Below are 18,933 nucleotides of genomic sequence, written 5' to 3' on the forward strand. Positions count from 1 at the left end.
CTTTTGTCATTCTTGATCACCCCGTCCCAGTGTTTTGAGTCCCACTTTGCCTTTACTAACTACGCAGTACAGATTCTGCGCCATCTTGGCACTGACTCAGAGCTATTGAGTCGCTAGGTCTTTTGAATCAGTTCTAATCTGTCATGAAAATCATTGTGGCATGATGTGTGGGCACGGCTGCAAAAGAAATCTCCAGATAGTGCAATTGTTCATCTCGTTGTTGATAAGACTTTCTGGTGTAATTAGGATCACCTAGTGATCCGTGCACTCATGCACGGATCTTTTTGCGCAACGTGCAACCCCTGATTCCACTACTACACTGAGCCCAGATGTTGTCGTGAATTTGAACCCTGACACTTTGGGGTTAGATTGCGAGCTGCGATGGGGATCGCCTGTTGGTATCACTGCTAAGCCTAGACAAGTTCCCTCGAAAACACCCAGAGCGCCAAAATAACCACCTTTTGGGCTTGAAGGCTTCACTGACAATATGTATAGTATCATCGTTTAATTTTTCATCTTCTGTCAACTGTGAGTGGAGCTACATCATTATTCCAGCTCCAAATTCAAGTGAAAAAGGACGTTTACGCGTCTTGATTGGGCCATCACCCCTGTTTTCCTCTTTCACTTGAAAGTGGGTACTTGACGAAACTGCCGCGACTCCACTTTCAGCGATAGCAGGGGCGCTTTACCATCTCATTGGTGCTCTGGTCATAACCCTGGATGGTTCTTATCGTGTTTGAGGTGGTAGCTCAAAGCTTTGCAACGTATGTAATATAACTAACTACCCGTTGGCTCATGTGGGCCCGAAGGGCCCAGGCGAGCCAACCTAGCTTGCTAGGTTGGGCACAAAATCGTGAGACAGACCCCGCACCTGCCCGTGTCGCCTTTTTGTGCCTTTTTGTATGTGAAAACGCCTAAAGTCAGGACAGAAATCAGTGAAAAGAGCACAAATTGTGTCTAACCTCATTATGCCGTCACAGGCAAATCTAAAAGCTGCGCAAGCGGTTGTTCTTTCTCGTGCCCGGCACCAAAAGGGCTTATCTCGCGATGCTTCCAAAGTCAGCAAGCAGCCTCTTTCTCTTCGCAATGCCGAGGCACGGCATCACGGCTCCTCTCGTGCAACTATTCAACGGATCGTGAAGAAGCTAGAAGCTGCAAATTCCTCTGATTTGAACGATATCGCTTTCAAGACCGCTGGTCGCCCGAGAATCCTGACAGATGAAGAAGAGGAAGCTATCGTCGCTTTCGTGATGTGGATGGAAAGATCAGGACTTCCTGCTTGCAAAGGCGAAGTTGAAGATGCAGCCAACACGCTGCGCCTCCGCAGAAACCCTGATGCGCAGCCTGTGAGCAGAATGTGGTATCGCCGCTTCCGTGACGATCATCCTGAGCTAGATAAATCGATTCTGAAGTGTTACGATTGGCCCCTATAGGCAGCTGTAAGCACCACTATGATCGCTAGCACAGTGATTATAGCCCGATCTTTTGCCCTGTGGCCTAACGGTTAGGTGCAACCGTTACATGAAGTCGTTAGATAAGTCCCGTGAAGCGTGGGAAGTTGCAGGCATTGACGATGTAAAGGAGTGGTTTAAACGGCTTGCTGAACTCATCACGAAGCTGCAGATCGGCGCTTCTGAGATTTGGAATGCTGACCAGGCGGGAGTTAGAGTAGGAATACTGCGAGCCTGCCCAGGTTCTTTCTCCTGCCGACCGAGAAACCTGCACAGTTATTGGTACCGGAAATGCTATAGGAGATACGATTCCTCCCTGGCTTATCTTTAAGTCTTTCCCTACTTTGGAGTGGGCGTATATCGACGGTGATCCGAATATGCGCTTTGCACAGTCAGAGTCGGCGTTCTCGAACGGCGATATCACGCTCGAGTGGGCGATGGAGTTCAACCGGCATTCTTGGGGGAAATCTGCTACTGTACAGGATCGTCAGCTATCATTTGAAGAGTATTTTGGATGTGATGAGCATCTTAGGAAACCGCTCGAGCATCACATTTCATTTGATATGCCTCCGAAGGAACGCACACCTGCAGAGAAGACCTGGCCGCTTCTTATTATCGACGGCTTCACCGGGCACGGCGCCTTTGCCTTCCGTGAGTACTGCATTAAATTCGATATCCTCGTTGCCTTTTTGCTTCCTCATTCAACGCATAAGCTGCAGCCGATGGATGTTGGAGTATTTCAGTGGATGAAGAATGCGCATCAGAAGAAGCTTCGTTAGGCATTGCGGCAGGGAAATCTCTCATTTAACCGCCGTGACTTTGCTGGTGCCTTTATGGTAAGTTAATAATCCTTTTTCTTCTGCAAAATGTATGCTGATTAGGGCAAAAAAAGGAAATCTTTAATGAAGGGTTCACTCGTGCTCATATTATCTCAGGCTTCGAAAAATCAGGGATTTTTCCACCTACAGACCAACCTGCAGTCTCATATCTTCTCCAGAAGCAGCTGAAATCGAAGCAAGCGGTTGATCCTGCATACGCCTCTCTTCTGCCTCCAGAAGGACGATTTTCCGCCGCTTCTGATACCGCCAAACACGCTGGAGAGAGATATCACGATATCCTCAGTTCTCCCACTCGCGCTGGTCTCAAGAATATCCGCAACATCGTCAACGAAGCTATGCTGCTAGAGGATACGATTAAGAGATATGCTGACGATCGGCGAAGTCGTATTGAGAAGCAATACAATAAGAGAAAGTGAGGGAAGAAAGCAAAGCCTATAGGGGATTATATTCACAACGTGAGTCTGCAAGAAATACGTGATCAACAAGAATCCTTTATCGCAGAGACTCGCGCCAAAGAGGGGAAATCTCAACTCCGTACCGCACGCAGTATCGCGATCCGAGAAATCGAGCGCTTCAAATCAGAGTGGCGGGATAACAAGGAAGTCATCGTGAACGGCGTTCTAAAGAAGCTACAGTTCAAGAAATGGCTTCAACACACCGGGAAGGATAAAGATTACCTTTCTATGGATACTCAGCGATCCAAAATGACCGAGTTACTGAATGAGAAGACTGACGGCTTTATGATAGATACACAATTACCGCAGGAAGTTAGAGAATCTATTCGCAATGCCAATTTCGCAGGGAAGCCGCTCAACGCGGTAGATTGGTCAGCCCTCCCCGGAAGTGACGATAGTGTTATTTTCCAACTTACGCATCCGCTCGCCAGCGAAGAAAGCGATAAAGAAGAAGAAGAAGAAGAAGAAGAAGAAATACTCCCACTTCTCGATTTGTCATGCCTTAACGACGTGGAGATGCCCTCATCGCCGCCCTGCCTTCCTAATCACGAGTCACCGTTGTCCTCTCCTTGGCCCGGTTTCTCTACACCCTGCCCCTTTCAACGCCACACTCAACTTCACGATTCACTTCGAGATCTCATCAGGGAGGAAATAATAGTTGCAGAATCCAGTTACAGGGCCACAGAAGACGCAGATATACTATAATTTGTATGGGGAATTGTCCTGCAAAGCAGCATAGCCTGGGTGCTCAAACAGTCACTTCCCCGGCCTTCAGATATTCAATAGTCAATCTATCATCACGAGCAGCTTCAAACTACCGATTTCGCCTTTCAACTTACATTTTTGGACGCCTTGTGATGCACGGAATATCCAAAAAGCTGAAAATCGCACCAAAAAGCGGGCCCTTCCGATGTCTCACGAATTTGTGCGTGTCTCACGATTTTGTGCCCAACCTAGCTTGCTAGGTTGGCTCGCCTGGGCCCTTCGGGCCCACATGTACGGAAGGCCACAGGGAGCAGTGTCCCAAAAGTGCGGATACGACATTTTTTTGATATAATAACCCCTTCCGTACGGACCCGTTAGAGAGATATTTTTTGTGATCGTTAGATAAGATAAGGTTCGCTGACGTAAGCAGGTCACGTGCCCACGCGATCGCGCTATCAATTTCGTGATAGCTTCCTTTCCTTTTTTTTCCTTCTCCACACAACACACAACAAGGTAAGAATACCCTTCCTTTGAACCCCAATAGCACCCCCAATACGCCCTTTCATGACCTGATATCACGATATTCGGTTTCGCATTGCTTCAAGCTTCAATTTGCACTATTTTTTACCCTATTTACACCATTTGCGACCGAAAAAAGCTGCCCTTCAAATTGAATCTTGAAAACTGACGCGTGTGAAATAGGTGTGCTACGCAAAGCACCCAAACCACACCGAATTCGCGAATCTACCCTCTCGTACTGCCTACTACGATGGCCCCTCGAAGTGCTGCTAAGTCGGCGCAGAGTGGCAAGGCTGCTCGTGGAAGGGCAAAGAAGGCATCACGATCCCGTACGAATGTGCCTACTTCCGAAACTGAGGAAACCGTACTCAACGATACGGCCGAGTCTTCTACGCCTACCAATTCTGCTAAGTCAAGCAAGAAGACTCCTCCGCGCAAGAAACCGCCCCCTCGTACGCCTGCGAACGAGAACGAAGATGACGACGGAAGTGAGACTGACGACGATGACGATGTTACGATTACGCACGTAACCAATTTGAAGGAATTCGGTCCCCAGGCTGCACAGCTTCTTCCGGAAAAGCTCTTTGGCATTGCAATTTCTGAAATCGACTTTCGCACTTCCGTACGGCCTCAAGAAGCTAAGAAGTTTACCATTTGGGCTTTTTTGCGTGCCCTACGAGGTTGCTCTGTCAAAGGTCTTGAGGCAGTCAAGAAAGATCAGGTAAACACTATATTGATATAATATGTTTACGTACTTACACGTATAGGAACCTCGACCTCTCGTATTGCGTACTAAGAAGTCGAAGGAAAAGAGTGAGATTGAGTACGTTCTCAATTTTACTAGTACGCAGAACTGCGACGCTATGCTTCGCTATCTCTTTGGCGAGGAGGTAATGGACGACGATGGCAACCCCAAGGTGTGCGAGAAGTGTTTGAAGGGCAACGGAGCACTAATTGGCTGTATTGTTGGAAACGGTGCCTCCTCCTGTGCCAATTGTGATTGGAATCGCTCTGGTGCCGCCTGCTCCTTTACGAGTACGTACGAAGCTATATGTTTTTCTATTTAATTATACTGACTTTTTCTTAGACTCTCCCCGCAAGCGTAAGCATGCCAAGAGCGACGACGAGGACGATGACGACAGCGGCTCAGACATCTTGGAGGGTATTGACCGCAAGACCTGCCTCAAGATTGCTGCTATCTTCCGTAAGGCTACTGACAAGAAGAAGAAGAAGCATACTTGAACGTACGTAACATATATATTTACGTATTATTGTATACTAATTTGTAGTAGGGTCTTTTACTGTATGCCTTTGACTTAAAAGTCTGAAGGCTATTTTTGATGATTTACGAGGGAACGATTAATTTGCTGGCAATGGGGACCACAGTTACAGATACGTAGGGATACGAAGCCCTATTATATAGGCATACGAAGCAGTACGATACCCTTAGGTCGTTTAATGAAATTCTTTGCTTTATTATATGTTTACAGTGAATATACTATATATATAAAATTGCCTTAGTATAGAAGTTAAAATTAAAGTAAAAGTGCTACGTACGTAATCTGAAAATTGAAGTAAAAATGCTACGTACGTAATCGTACGATTCCCCTCTAAACTAGGGCAATTACGTACGTAGCATTTTTACTTCAATTTTTATAATTAAATCCCTCAAAACCTTTTACGTTTTTCCTTTATTCTCTTTTCTTTTCTAGTTATAATTCTGAAAGATTATCTTTACGTATTATGTCTTTTGGTCGCCCTACGGTTAATCTTGAACCATTTCGTGTTCAAATTGAACAGTGGAAATACACTGATCAATTAACAATAAGGCAGATTCTAGAGTCCCTTACGAATCAGTTCAATATCAGAGTAGGCCGTTCAACATTATATCGGTCTATACAACAATGGGCTTTAGACTCTTCCCTAGGCAGTCAACAGGTCAAAAACACAGAAGATTCAGAGCAACTACGTCGACGAATTACAGAATTATTCTACGATCAGGTCCTCAATGACCGTTATATGCTTCTACGACTACAAACGGAAGGCTTTATTATTACAAAGACCGGCCTTGAGCGTATTCGACGAGATTTGGGGCTTTGGAGGCGTCAAACACCAGAAATGTCTTCTACGATAAAGACCAAATTATACAATTTCTTCGAAAACGAAAACGAATTGCATACAAAGCTTCAAACCTTTGGTCGTACATACCTCTATGTTTACGTACGCCAGCACCAATTTATCCTAAGCCGCAAAGCCCTCTATGAATGTTATCGAGAATTTATGCCTACGAACGTATCCGATCGATGGCATACGATGAAGCATCGCCGAACCGGGTGGGCACCAGCTGGGCCTGACTTTATTTGGTCCCTTGATGCATATGATAAGTTAAAGGCTTGGGGCATTGAGATTTATGCTGCAATTGATGCTTATTCACGGTATATTACGTGGTTCTATTGTGGTATATCAGCAAATACATCACGAAGTGTTGTAGAGCAGTATCTTTATGCCCTTCAACAACGGGAGACTATGCCGTATCTTATTCGGTCTGATCGTGGCAATGAGACTCTTTTAATGGCCGGTGCACATTATTACCTTTCGCAAGCGCAAGTACGTAAACGGAATAATACGACACTGGATCAAGTGCAATTTGACGATGTTTGGATCTATGGCAAAAGTACGCATAATGAGAAGATTGAAAGCTGGTGGCTTCGATTAAGTAAAGGAAGGGCTAAGTTTTGGCGCGTACGTATATTTACTTATTATTTAATATTATAACTAATAATCTATAGGAATACTTCAGTATTATTACTGCTGAAGGCCAGTTTTCACATGATTATCTATCAGACCGTATTGCTATATTATATCTATATATGCCAATTATACGAGAAGAGCTCACTGAGTTCGTACGTATATGGAATGTGCACTATATACGCAAACAGGCCAATAGACCTCATGTGAACCCAGGGCAACCTTGGAATCTTTACTTCCAGCCAGAAGCAAAGGACTCCAAAAGCTATGCAGAAGCTATTCCAATGGATCGACTACAGACCCTTTTGAATATCTTTGAAAGCGATTCTATTGATTTGGATGCGTATTTGCCCAAGGATACAATTGCAGTTTGTAATACTATCCTTGAAGGTCAAGATAACTTCCCAATTGATAGCCCTATGCAACCAAAGTATTCAGTATACCTATTTTTACGGGCTCAATTGGAGATATATATTACCCTAAAGAAAGAGCCTTTTATTGGGCTTTTGGATATCCCTACGGGTGGTATAAATCGCGTACGAGATCATTTGGCAACATATGATATTGATGTTGATATACTCGAAAGTATTCCATCGGAAAATGTGGAGGAATTTGATCATCGGTTCTAGTGTATTTGATAGTAATTGGAAGCAATTTAAAGCAATTTAAAGCAATTATAGAACTATTTAACTATTACGAGGATTCCTTCCTCGCTTTGCCCGCGTAGGGAGCACTTTCCGTTCAATCCCTTTCTTCTTAATTGGCCGATTCTCCTCAATTGGCTGTTCATCTGGCCCTTCTTCCTCAATTGGCTGCTCATCTGGCCCTTCCTCCTCAATTGGCTGCTCAACTGCAATGATATCTTCTTGATAGGTTGCTAATATTGCCGAAGTATCACTTTCATTGCCGTTATCTTCCCAAGTGAATGATACAGCATCGGCAGTATTATTATCCTCCGTTTTAACCTCCTCTTTGATACCGTATTCTCTTTTAACAGAAGATACGGGTTCATTCTTGATCTTAGAAGCCACCTTACGTTTACTTGGAGCACAAGGCTCTAAGTCAGCAATAGGCTCTGCTTGCCTTTTTGCACGTTTACGTACAGGCTTAGTTGAATCAATTGGGAAGTCTGACATAGGCAATACGTTAAAGTTAAAGAACGTAAAGCTAATAGGACTATTGGGCCTTTTAGGAATTGCAATATTTGCTGCTTCAAAGAATGAGCTTAGTGATACTGCTTCGTATACACTATCATTGAACTCAAACGGGCCAATTGTAGGCCCTGAATTGGAAAATGATGATACAACCTTCCAATCCATTGAAAGAAGCTCCTTCTTGCAGGTCCCTACAATGAATTCAATCATTGCCTTGTGCGATGGAAATGTAGATGCTAATACGGCCTTGAATTTGGCCGTATGTCTTGCAACACAGTAGGCCTTCCCTGCGTAAATCGGGATTTTATATGATTCGTTTATTGCTTTTAGGTATCCATCACAGATCCAAAATGCAGCAACGAAATCGATCGTAATTGGGGTCGTACGGCCAGTTATTGCAATACTTCGTCGCTGACTCTCAACGGCAGCAGCTTGGGCTTGTGCATAGCTAATAGGCATTGGTCTTGTTCTGACTGAAGGAATTGTCATCGCATTGCCTCGTACTTGTGTGTTTGGGGTCGTAGGTGGTGAGTCGAGTGTTAAATCGATTGTAGAAGAAGAAGTAGATAACAAAGGGAGCCGTTGGCAGCATAACGGGCAAAAATTGGCCGATGGGTATTGTGACCGAATATCTGCATGGCGACTGCCATCTTCTGGGCAAAAGGCCGTCATCAGGGAGAGGGATTAATGCAATTTGATGCATTACGGGAGTAAAATGGCATCGTACGGGGCCGTACGGACTCGTACGAGCTTGTGTTGTTACTAAGGGCTCATGACCTAATTGCGGACTTCAGTAGGGAGATATGTTTTGATATAATACTATCTATTCGTATTACTGTATAGATAAGTGACTAATGACACATTGGTGTCAATAGAGTAAGAAAAAATGTCGTATCCGCACTTTTGGGACACTGCCCCCTGTGGCCTTCCGTAACATGAGCCAACGGGTATGTAATATAATTAAAGTTTGATTACGGAATTCCACGCGAACAGCGCGTCTTTGACGCGCGCTTTTAGAGAGAATAGCCCTCAGTGTTCTTCAAAGGCAACTTACAGTGAATGAAGACTAACTTCTAAGAGAGATAAGAAGAAAAAGGAGAGTAAGTTACAATAAACATATATATGTAAGAATATAATAGATATGGATTCAGGCTCCCCATTTTATTCATTGTTCCTAGATCAATAAAAATACATCATCTTATAGTAATAGTACTACCTACTATGGGTCTTGATAGCTTCCATTGCAACGCCGATCACCAGGTCATAGTCTGCCGCCTCTGCGGAACATGCCTGGTTCCGAAACAAACAAGCTGGAGGAGTCACTTGCGGGCCGAGCCGCACCGGATGAAAGGTGACGAACTGCGACTGACGATCGAGCGGTTTTTGAGCTACGAACTGCGCCCAGTTGAGGCATTGCGGCAGTGGAGGGCCGATAGAAAAAGGCCATGCCGGCCTATAGAGGGTCTTACCATGTACGAAGGCTACATCTGCACCTGCACGGAAGTACAATGTGACTATTGCACGCGGCGGGCTAGGAAGATGTACGATCACATGCCGGTTCACGGGAGGAAGGCCTCGGAGCATACGAACGCTATGCCTCTCTGGAGGGCATGCAAGCTCCAGACATACTTCACGGCTAAGGGCCTTATCGACTATTTTCTGGTCGAAGAAGGCCCATCTCTGCCACTAACGGGAGGAGCGCTGGCAGGGTCGGGCCTGTCCATCATGGCGTCCACGTCACAGGAGGAGGGAAAGCTGTTTGAAGACCTAAAGGCTGACATTATCCAGGCCTCGCGCGACCTAGATAAGGAGGCCGAGATTGTGCAAGACGTCGAGGCGTCACGGGCTGATCGGGTACCCTGGCTTGTCCATACCGGGTTCCCTACGCACCTGCAGGGTCTCCGCGATACCGAGATCATGTCGTCGTATGCATTACCACGAAGCGGGGACGATGATGACGACGACGGCGGCGGCGGCGGCGATGGTGATGATGATGACGATGACGATGACGATGATGGAGAAGAAGAAGGCGGCGCAGTTGACACGGATATAGATCTCAGGCGTATTCTTGCCGCAGCCGAGAGTACACTCAGAGATGCATATAAGCTATGCAGCGACAAATCACCCGATCGTAAGATGACGCAGCAGCGTGCGAAGAGACTAAGCAATTTCCGCAGCGACGATAGCCATATGAGCAGTGCAAAAGCCAGAAAATTCCGCAGCTTTAAGAACGAGTCATCCCTTACCTCCTATTTCCGGATCACAAAGCAGCTGTTGGCATACTATTACCGGGTGGTATATCGTGTGGATGGTCATTTCACAAGAGAGGGTGAAAGCCATGCAGTGCCGCAGGACATAATCGAAACAACCCCTCTGCAACGACAAGCCATGGAGGATGTCATCGGTGCGTTGCGGAGGCGAGAAAAGGCGGCAAAGGGGAGGGGGGCGCCAAGTTGCGATAAGAAGGAAGGTATAGCTACCAGGGACTATGATGAGTGTGACGCCGAGCTGAAGCACACCATCCGCAAATTTTACATCTCGCTCATCTGCCAGACTGTCGGAAGCAGGCCATTCCGGTCTGCCATCTTGAGCTTCTGTGCTATGCTCAGCCGGACGAAGGCTCTGACGCGCCGGGTGGATAACGAGCAGCACAAGCGGTGCACATGGCGCGAACCAGGGAACTTCAACAGCAATCTATCGGCACTCACCTGGACTGCCCAGCTCATCCTGTTTGACTTCGTGTGCTTCCAGAAGCAGGACGACGAAGACGGAATCCCCGATCTGCTGGATCAAATGTGCAAGAAGTACTTTCAGCAGATGGCGGAGACACCTTTCGGGCATGTACTGCAATGGAGGCTATATCTCTTTGCGGCCTCCCGCACCAGTCTTACCAAGCACCAAGCCCGCTGGTCCCTTGATGGGGAAACGGTCGACTATATGGGGACGAAGCTACACATGGAACAAGTGACACAGCTGGTCGAGTCTGAGTTCCGCCAGGCGCACTCGCTTCTGTATGATAAGCTCTTGTTTGGAATGAGGGATGTTGCTCCGATCGAGGCGTGGAGGCTGCACGACGATCTAGATGTAGACGACTACGGCGCTTCGTGGTTGACAGACGGGAGGAATCGAGAGATACTGGCGGGGACGCATGACGCCCTGCTCCGACAGATCGAAGAGAGGGCGGATCTACGGCAGGTATTCGTGCGGCTGGATCCAGACGGTGGGGTTCGCCTCTGCCCCAAGGCGATAGCTATCTATGAGGCGCATGTTCAGGAGTTCCTCAAGAGGATGCTGGCACCCATCTCGGTTCCTTCGGGCCCTCCATTACGCTCCCCAGAACTACTCTCCATCACGTACATCAACACGGGTGCCCGCCGCCGATCGGTATTTCTGTGGGAGAAGATGGTCATGATATATGTGCGATACAGTAAAAGCCAGGAACAGACCGGGGAGGAGAAGGATAACATCAGGTTCCTACCCCCGGCCGTTGGAAACCTCCTCTTGGCATATCTCGCGTTCGTGCTGCCGTTGCGTCAGGCCTTTCTGCGTCAGAGCAAGCCGGGGGCTCTACTATAGCTATGCCGGCAGCACGACCTTGACCGCGACAAGCTCACTTCACCGTGCCTACCGAGCGTCTCAAAGCTGGCGGTCTCTGTTTCGGATCGATCAAGTACTCCAGGGTAAGCGGCCCCCTGCCGTATCGGATACACAAGCGCAAGGGCTACTCGGTGCTTGCAAGAAGGTACGGTTTCGTGCAAGGCCGGCTGCCAAAGAATATGGAATCATCGCGGCCGCCCGTAGGCTGCATAACGACCCAGAGCTACAGTTGCGTCGCCCTGGTCAGCGGGATGCCATGCTGGCGACCATGGGTCCACGTGCACCTGAGCAGGTCATCGTCGTTCTTGCAACGGGTTCGGGGAAGACATTGGTATTCATGGTCGGAGCCACACTGGCGGGAGCTGAAACAACCATTCTGATCCTTCCCACTGTAGCCTTACGTGGTAATATGCTCGGGCGTCTTGATAAAGTCGCGCTAAAGCACCATATCTGGCGCCCAGGCTCGAAGAAATCAGCCCCCATCGTTGTTGTATCGGCCGAGGCAGCTTGTACAGAGGCGTTCCTAGAGTATGCCAATCGACTGTCTGATAGACAGTGTCTAGATCGGATCGTGATCGATGAATGCCATCTCACGATCACAGCAAGCTGTTACCGACGAAGTATGTCGCAGCTAGCATGGCACGTACGGCAGATTCGTACACAGACTGTCTGGCTGACAGCGACACTACCACCAATCTATCAAGAGCTTTTCTTCGAGCACAATAAGCTCGTGCGGCCGCATATCGTCAGAGAGTCAACAAATCGTCCTAACATCCGATACATCGTCCAGCAAGAACGTGGGCTAGGCAATCTATGTGAGCAGGCAGCTTGTCTTGCACAGTCTTGCTGGACCCGGACAGACCTGTTCAAGAGCGAGCGGGACCGGGTCATTATATACTGTCCGACGAAGGATCTCGTGGCAGAGCTTGCTGACATGCTCGGCTGTCCGTCCTACACAGCCGAGTCCGGCACAGAAGAAGAGAAGATGGCGATCATAGAGCGATGGCTAACGGCAGCCGATTCGCCCATCATCGTGGCGACGTCAGCGCTGGGTCCTGGGTTTGACTACCCTCATATTCGATTGGTCATTCACGTCGATGCCCCGAGCCTTCTGACGGATTTCTCTCAGGAGTCAGGTAGAGCGGGTCGGGATGGCGAAGTAGCCGAGTCGATCGTTTTACTTAGTGCAGCCTGGCAGCCGCAGTTAGGTCGACCTGTATCAGCAGATAAAGAGGCCATGCAACTGTATCTTTTGCAGGAATACTGCTCGCGCGGGGTCTTGAGCCAATTCCTTGATAGCAAACCTGACTGGCGGTGGTGCATGGAGGGCGATGAGCTCTGTAGCGTTTGTCCCGAGCATCATGTGCAATGCCGACCGCCTACCCTAGAGTTCCATCTACCACGGCCCCTACGTGATGAGACTGAAGCCGGACAGGACGGGGACAACGGCAGCGGTGACGTTGCCGTTAGTGAGATGATCTTTACTGGACCTGCCGAGGTGCTCCATCAGGACCAAGTACGTGATGAAGAATTGAGTCGGTATGAAAGAGATCTTGAGACAATGAAAGGCTGCCGTCTCTATTGCCGCGTAGAAGGAAAATCGTTTGAGCATACCGTAACAGCTTGTGCTCGACGTTTTGATTGGATTCGAGCTAAGCAAAAAGCACTTCGAGACTGTCAGAGCAAGAAGAAGGAATGGATGGACCGGCACGCTGTGTGCTGGAAGTGTTACCAGCCGCAAGAGATCTGCCGAGCTGCGGATCCAGAGTACGAAGGGGACAACTCATGCCAATACCCAGATATGGTAATGCCTCTATGCTTTGGCGCATTTAGTCAACCAGGCCGTACTAAATGGTTCTTGAAGCATTTTAACGAGTCATTTAAGACATGCCAGGAATACATGTTGTGGCTTGGTAAAGGTGCCTCTCTAGGCGGTAGTCGATGTGTGAACGCCAACTGTGTAGCTGCTCTTTTACTGGGAGAGTTTGAGTAGGGAGAAGGGAAGGAGAAGTATTGCTGTTACTTATAGTATATCCTTATGATTATTATGAGAGACTATATATTCATTGTATCAGTGATGCTTTTAGGGACAGGGTTGGGATGGTCTAAATTTCTTAGTGAAATTTTAGTCGCCGGCCAATACTATGGTTAATGTCACAGCCTGAAGCCTGAAGCCTGAACTGATCCTGATCTGAGGGCGCTATAGCTATATATATGAGAATGCAGTGTAAGGTCAGGGACCTTACATCCTAGTCTTTTGCCATTTAGTGCAGCGGTAAGACCCTGAATGCATCCAGGGACCCTGGCCGTGACAGGCTGGGCGTTGGTGGGGACACAAGTCCCCGATGAGTGGGTACATAAGACACGCCTGGCCAATGAGAGCAGAGGTTATGCTTTCAAGTTATCGTCGTAATAGAAGTCCTTCGGACTGAATCATCTGATTGGATGCCGTATTTCGCAATTACGTTCGCCACACGCCGAAACCAATTGCGAATAACGGTTGGATCTTCGCATTTGGCTCTCTGGTAACGTGCATGATAAGCGAGTGGGACAGACAAGCGAGTGGGACAAAAATCACTCACCCTACATCATCACTATTTAATCAATCAATTCATAACAATTAAATATGCCAGACGGTAATACTGAGGCTAGAATCCTTCTTGCCCTTCAGGCCCTTCAGAATGACCCGAAATTAAAGATCCGACGCGCTGCAGAGATCTATAATGTCACTCGGATGACGCTATGGCGCCGCCAGAAGGGCATCCTCGTGTTGAACGGATCGCGTGCGCCTTGATGTCCTTAATTGTATGTGTCTTTTCGAGGGGTCTGCTTATTATGCTTTCCTGAATGGGTCTAGGGTCGCCGACAGCTGACCGATAGGTCACACGATACCCGTGCGGCCATCCTACTGTTCAACACCTCGCTACCCGTGATACCATCCCGAAATCACGTCGACTATCTAATCTAGAAGAACAGATCATAGTTGAGTTTATTCTCGACCTAGATTCGCGAGGGTTCCCCCCGCGACTACGTTTTGTTGAAGAAATGGCCAATTCTCTCCTCGCTGACCGCGACGCGTCACCCGTCGGCAAGCGCTGGGCTCATAACTTTGTGAAACGACAGCCAAAGCTTAAAACGCGTTTCTTTCGTAGATACGACTACCAGAGAGCCAAATGCGAAGATCCAACTATTATTCGTGGCTGGTTCAAGCTTGTACAGAACATAATCGCGAAATATGGCATCGATCTTCCTGATATCTGGAACTTTGATGAGACTGGCTTTATGATGGGCATAATTGCAAGCGGCATGGTCGTCACAGGTTCAGAAAGTCTTGGAAGACCAAAATCAGTACAGCCTGGAAGCCGAGAATGGATTACAGTCATTCAAGCGATTAATGCGGAAGGCTGGGCGATCGAGCCGTTTATCATCGGCGCGGGCCAATATCACCTTGCCAACTGGCACCAAGAAGCTACTATCCCAGACGGCTGGGTTATTGCAACGAGCCAAAATGGCTAGACAGATAACGAACTGGGTCTTGAGTGGCTAAAACACTTTAATCAGTCTACAACTAGCCGATCAACTGGTGCCTATCGTCTTCTGATCCTCGATGGCCACGAAAGTCACCACTCCGCCGATTTTGAGAGATATTGCGAGGCAAACAAGATCATCACCCTCTGTATGCCGCCTCATTCATCCCATCTGCTCCAGCCTCTTGACGTCGGGTACTTTGGGCCGCTGAAGAAGACGTATTGTGACGGTTGTGATTCCCAAGGGATAAACTAGTCCGTACTAGGTTTATGTTGGCAGATGCGTAGGGCGTTGTCACTGAGCGGTTGCGAAGTGTCACGTCTCTTAATAGTGAATAGTGCGGGTAAGGCGTATTCAGGTAAAGAAGTTTTGTTGATAGCTGGTGAGCTAAGTTCTATCTAGTGCTAAGAGAATGTATATATACTTGGAGGTATGCAAGTCGAACGAGGTCGGTTCGACAATATGCAAGTCGAATGGTGTTGAATAGTGTCAAAAGGAAGCTCATGGAAGTAGCTTGAAAAGGCTATTGTCATCAAAGATGACAGTTGCCACCTATTGCCACAGGCTTAGCAAGCAGCTTCTAGTTGATTCCACATAGCACAGAAAAGACATATAGAGCCTGCTTTACACCTCAAGTAGAAAAGGAACAACATAATTCACCTCAATATCTGACAAATGGCGTGCGTTCGACTTCTACAGGGTGGGTAGCTGATGATTGGAGCGAAAAGTGGGGTGCTTATCCCACGTGCATAAGGACCTGTTGGGTCGTAACACGTATAGTCGACAAATTGAGCATCTGATGAGATGCTCTATAACCCATATTTCGAAGACCGAGTTCTTTCCCGCCTTTTATGCAGCCTTTCAAGCCGCTATTACAGAAAGCAATATCAAGGGAGGTTTTAGAGGAGCTGGGCTTGCTCCTTTTGACCCAGAAAGTGTGATCTCAAAGCTTGATGTGAAGCTGCGGACTCCAACGCCTGCCGAGGAGGTTGCTGAACCCTCGACCCCATGGGTTTCAAAGACCCCAAAGACAGTACTTGAGGTCAAATCTCAGTCCGAATACCTTATGAGACGCATCAGGAGGCATCATAGCAGCTCTCCAGAGTCAATTCTCGAAGCTGTGAAGTGTTTTGAGAAGGGAACAAACATAGTTATGCATAAGGTTGCCTTACTAGTTACTGAGAACAGAGACCTTCGACAGGCAAATGAGATACTAAGGCGGCGCCGAAGGGCAAAAAGAACCAGACTGCAGAAAGGAGGGGTGATGACTGTAGGGGAAGCAAGGCAAGCAATTGATCAGATGGATGTTGATGCGCAGGTAGAGGCCGAATCGTCGAAAAGTGGTGGCCAAGGAAGGTCGGCGCGACCGGGTATTCGGCGCTGTGGTGTATGCGGCAAGACGGGCCATAATGCAAGAACATGCCAGGTAGTGATTGAGGCCTCTGGAGAAGAGTATAGTGAGTAGTTCTAATTGATTAGATAATGTGCTGTAGTTTTATTGTTATTTCTCGATTAAGGGTTGAAATTTTTGTCCCACCCGCTTGTCTGTCCCACTCGCTTATCATGCACGTTAGTCATATTTACGAAAAAAACGTGTCTTTAGGTCAGGATGCCGCCTGACGAAGTTATGAGCCCAGCGCTTGCCAACTGGTGGCGCGTCGCGGTCGGCGAGCAGTCGGTTAGCTATTTCTTCAACAAAACGCAGTCGCGGGGGAAATCCTCGCGAATCTAGGTCAAGAATAAATTGAACTATGATCTGTTCCTCTAGATCAGATAGTCGGCGTGACTTTGGGATAGAATCGCATTGAGATTTAATGCCATTCTGACGGCGACGTAATGTCATACGATCGACCTTATATATATCTGCAGCGCGTCGGACGCTTAGGTTTGGGTTATTTTGAAGGGCCTGAAGGGCAAGAAGCATTCTAGCCTTATAGTTTGGGTCTGACATATCTGGTGGTTGATAAATCAATTCATAAATTGGAAGGTTAGATGTAGGAGGAAAAAGTGGCACACTCACTTGGATGGCACACTCACTTATCATATACGTTATGCGAGTTATGCGGATTTGCAACCCTCCCCAACGAGGTCAATACACACCTCAGGACAAAGCACAAGGATGTTGCTCTAGAATGCCGGCATGGATTGGTAAAGCAGGTCAAAGCAATCCCAAATCTTTGTTGAAATGAGCATATTATATTGATTAAAGAAGAAAGGCTAGCGCTAACCAGCGGAAGCTATAGACAAGATATCCACATCCCAGCCACCAATGGATCGGAATAGCCATTGATCCGTCAAAAACAACGGATCTCAACAGTGTTGAGTCAACACTCCCACTCGAGCCATTAGTGCGAGATGTTTCTGCGTAACAGAGTGTGGCCTCATTAAAACCTCAAAAACACCTTCGTGGGTGAAAAACAGGAAAGAGCTTCTGTTACCACATCTGCGTTGGATTGCTCGGTCACTAGGGCCTTAGCACCCCAGGTCTCCCGATTTGTTTGATACCTAATTCATATTTAATCCTAGAGAAAATATAGCGAAAAAAGAAAGAAAAAAGCTCAGTCTCGCGTCAACATTTGAAACCCCTGCGGGTTGTACAATCGAGTCCACAACAACGACAACCATGTTTTGGGCTCCTGCCTGGGACATCGTTCGTTCAAAGACAGACTGGTCTACGTGGAAGTGATGCGGTCCCGACAAATGACAATTCATCCCTGCCTGTCGTCAATTTCGGCTAAGAGACTGGCCAAGAATTATTCGAAAGGGTCAGCAATCCAGTACCGGCCGACAGGTGCACCGCCGAAATATTTCGGATAAGCAGTCCTGGACACTGGCGGAACGTGCCTAGCTTCGGTCTAACTTGGCGTGGTCTTGACCGCTTTGTGTCCACATCGGCCGCTAGTCACTTTTAGCTTTGTCGTTAGCTCACATGACATTACAGCGAAGCACACCATGCGTACTGGATGCATCAATGCGTGAAGGTGGGTACGCAGACGAGAAAGCTCAGAGGTCAACGTCAACAAGGATATGACGAAAAGAAGGCAGAGAGAGGAAAGGCACAATTCAGAAAGAAGAAGTGGCGATAACAAAAAAAAAAAGAAGAAGAAAAAAAAGAAGAAGAAAAGGAAAGGAGAAGAAGCGAAAGCCAGAAGCTAGGAGCAGGGTTCAAATCCACGACACTACACTAGCACTTCTGGTGGATCCGTGCACGGGTGCACGGATCCTTTTGCGCCACGTGCAACCCCTGATTCCACTACACTGAGCCCAGATGTTTGTCGAGCAATATCCCGAAGGGGTGGCCCAAGATGCGAACCAGGACGATGCGCTGAGCTGGTTTGCTGATTCCAGCGAGAAGTTAGCATCATTCGCAGACGGCCAAGCGTTGAAATCGACGCATGGCAAAGCCTAACGAACCGATTGACGGCTCTGTCTGTCTAAATAGCATCGGTTTGTTTTTGTCGAGATTTTGAAAGCTGCTCCCTCCTGTATCGGCAATGTGAAACGGAAGTGCTGGCTATTTCACCCCATAATACTTACGGCTGATGCGACGGGTTTTTTAGCTGTTACGTAATTGCAATGACGGCACTGATACTACTTCTCTATGTGGCCCGTAAGAAGCGTTTTCTTGCAAGTATTGCCAATCATATCTGTCGCCTTACATATCTCCGACGGGTCTTGGGGTCAACGGTAGCGAGAAGCTTCTTGACATGGCAAATGTGCATTCTCCCTTGTTGATTCAACTGTCGCCCTAATAGGCAGGGTAGCGAGAGGGAGAGAGTTTATCACGCCCGGGATGACACGGCCAGGGTCCCTCGCTTACACTGCATTCTCATATATATAGCTATAACGCCCCCAGGATCAGGTTCAGGTTCGGGCTCAGACTCAGGCTGTGACACGGGAAAGCCGATCTCATAGGGCCCTAGCCTACATACTTACT

The 18,933-nt window shown here is 47.7% G+C and overlaps 5 protein-coding genes across 5 annotated transcripts; 4 read left to right on the forward strand and 1 right to left on the reverse strand.

The window, feature by feature from the left end:
• Nucleotides 1-968: 968 nt before the first annotated feature.
• FPOAC1_007192 (uncharacterized protein) lies at nt 969-3,450 on the forward strand (the record flags this gene model as incomplete). Its single annotated transcript, XM_044851660.1, has 3 exons — nt 969-1,346; nt 2,449-2,702; nt 2,751-3,450. 3 exons carry the CDS (start codon nt 969-971, stop codon nt 3,448-3,450), a joined length of 1,332 nt encoding a protein of 443 aa, XP_044710372.1.
• Nucleotides 3,451-4,219: 769 nt separating this feature from the next.
• On the forward strand, nt 4,220-5,211 carry FPOAC1_007193 (uncharacterized protein; the record flags this gene model as incomplete). Its single annotated transcript, XM_044851661.1, has 3 exons — nt 4,220-4,690; nt 4,737-5,004; nt 5,057-5,211. 3 exons carry the CDS (start codon nt 4,220-4,222, stop codon nt 5,209-5,211), a joined length of 894 nt encoding a protein of 297 aa, XP_044710373.1.
• Nucleotides 5,212-5,712: 501 nt separating this feature from the next.
• On the forward strand, nt 5,713-7,346 carry FPOAC1_007194 (uncharacterized protein; the record flags this gene model as incomplete). The annotated part of the gene is made up of 2 exons (XM_044851662.1): nt 5,713-6,711; nt 6,759-7,346. The coding sequence occupies 2 exons, from the start codon at nt 5,713-5,715 to the stop codon at nt 7,344-7,346; spliced, it is 1,587 nt and encodes a 528-aa protein (XP_044710374.1).
• Nucleotides 7,347-7,403: 57 nt separating this feature from the next.
• Nucleotides 7,404-8,330, reverse strand: FPOAC1_007195 (uncharacterized protein; the record flags this gene model as incomplete). Its single annotated transcript, XM_044851663.1, has 1 exon — nt 7,404-8,330. One exon carries the CDS (start codon nt 8,328-8,330, stop codon nt 7,404-7,406), a length of 927 nt encoding a protein of 308 aa, XP_044710375.1.
• A 1,134-nt stretch (nt 8,331-9,464) lies between these two features.
• On the forward strand, nt 9,465-13,461 carry FPOAC1_007196 (uncharacterized protein; the record flags this gene model as incomplete). Its single annotated transcript, XM_044851664.1, has 4 exons — nt 9,465-11,386; nt 11,448-11,872; nt 11,930-11,996; nt 12,090-13,461. 4 exons carry the CDS (start codon nt 9,465-9,467, stop codon nt 13,459-13,461), a joined length of 3,786 nt encoding a protein of 1,261 aa, XP_044710376.1.
• Between the last annotated feature and the right edge of the window lie 5,472 nt (nt 13,462-18,933).

This window comes from Fusarium poae, chromosome 2, assembly GCF_019609905.1.
Source record: "Fusarium poae strain DAOMC 252244 chromosome 2, whole genome shotgun sequence".
In the NCBI taxonomy this organism is placed as follows: domain Eukaryota; kingdom Fungi; phylum Ascomycota; class Sordariomycetes; order Hypocreales; family Nectriaceae; genus Fusarium; species Fusarium poae.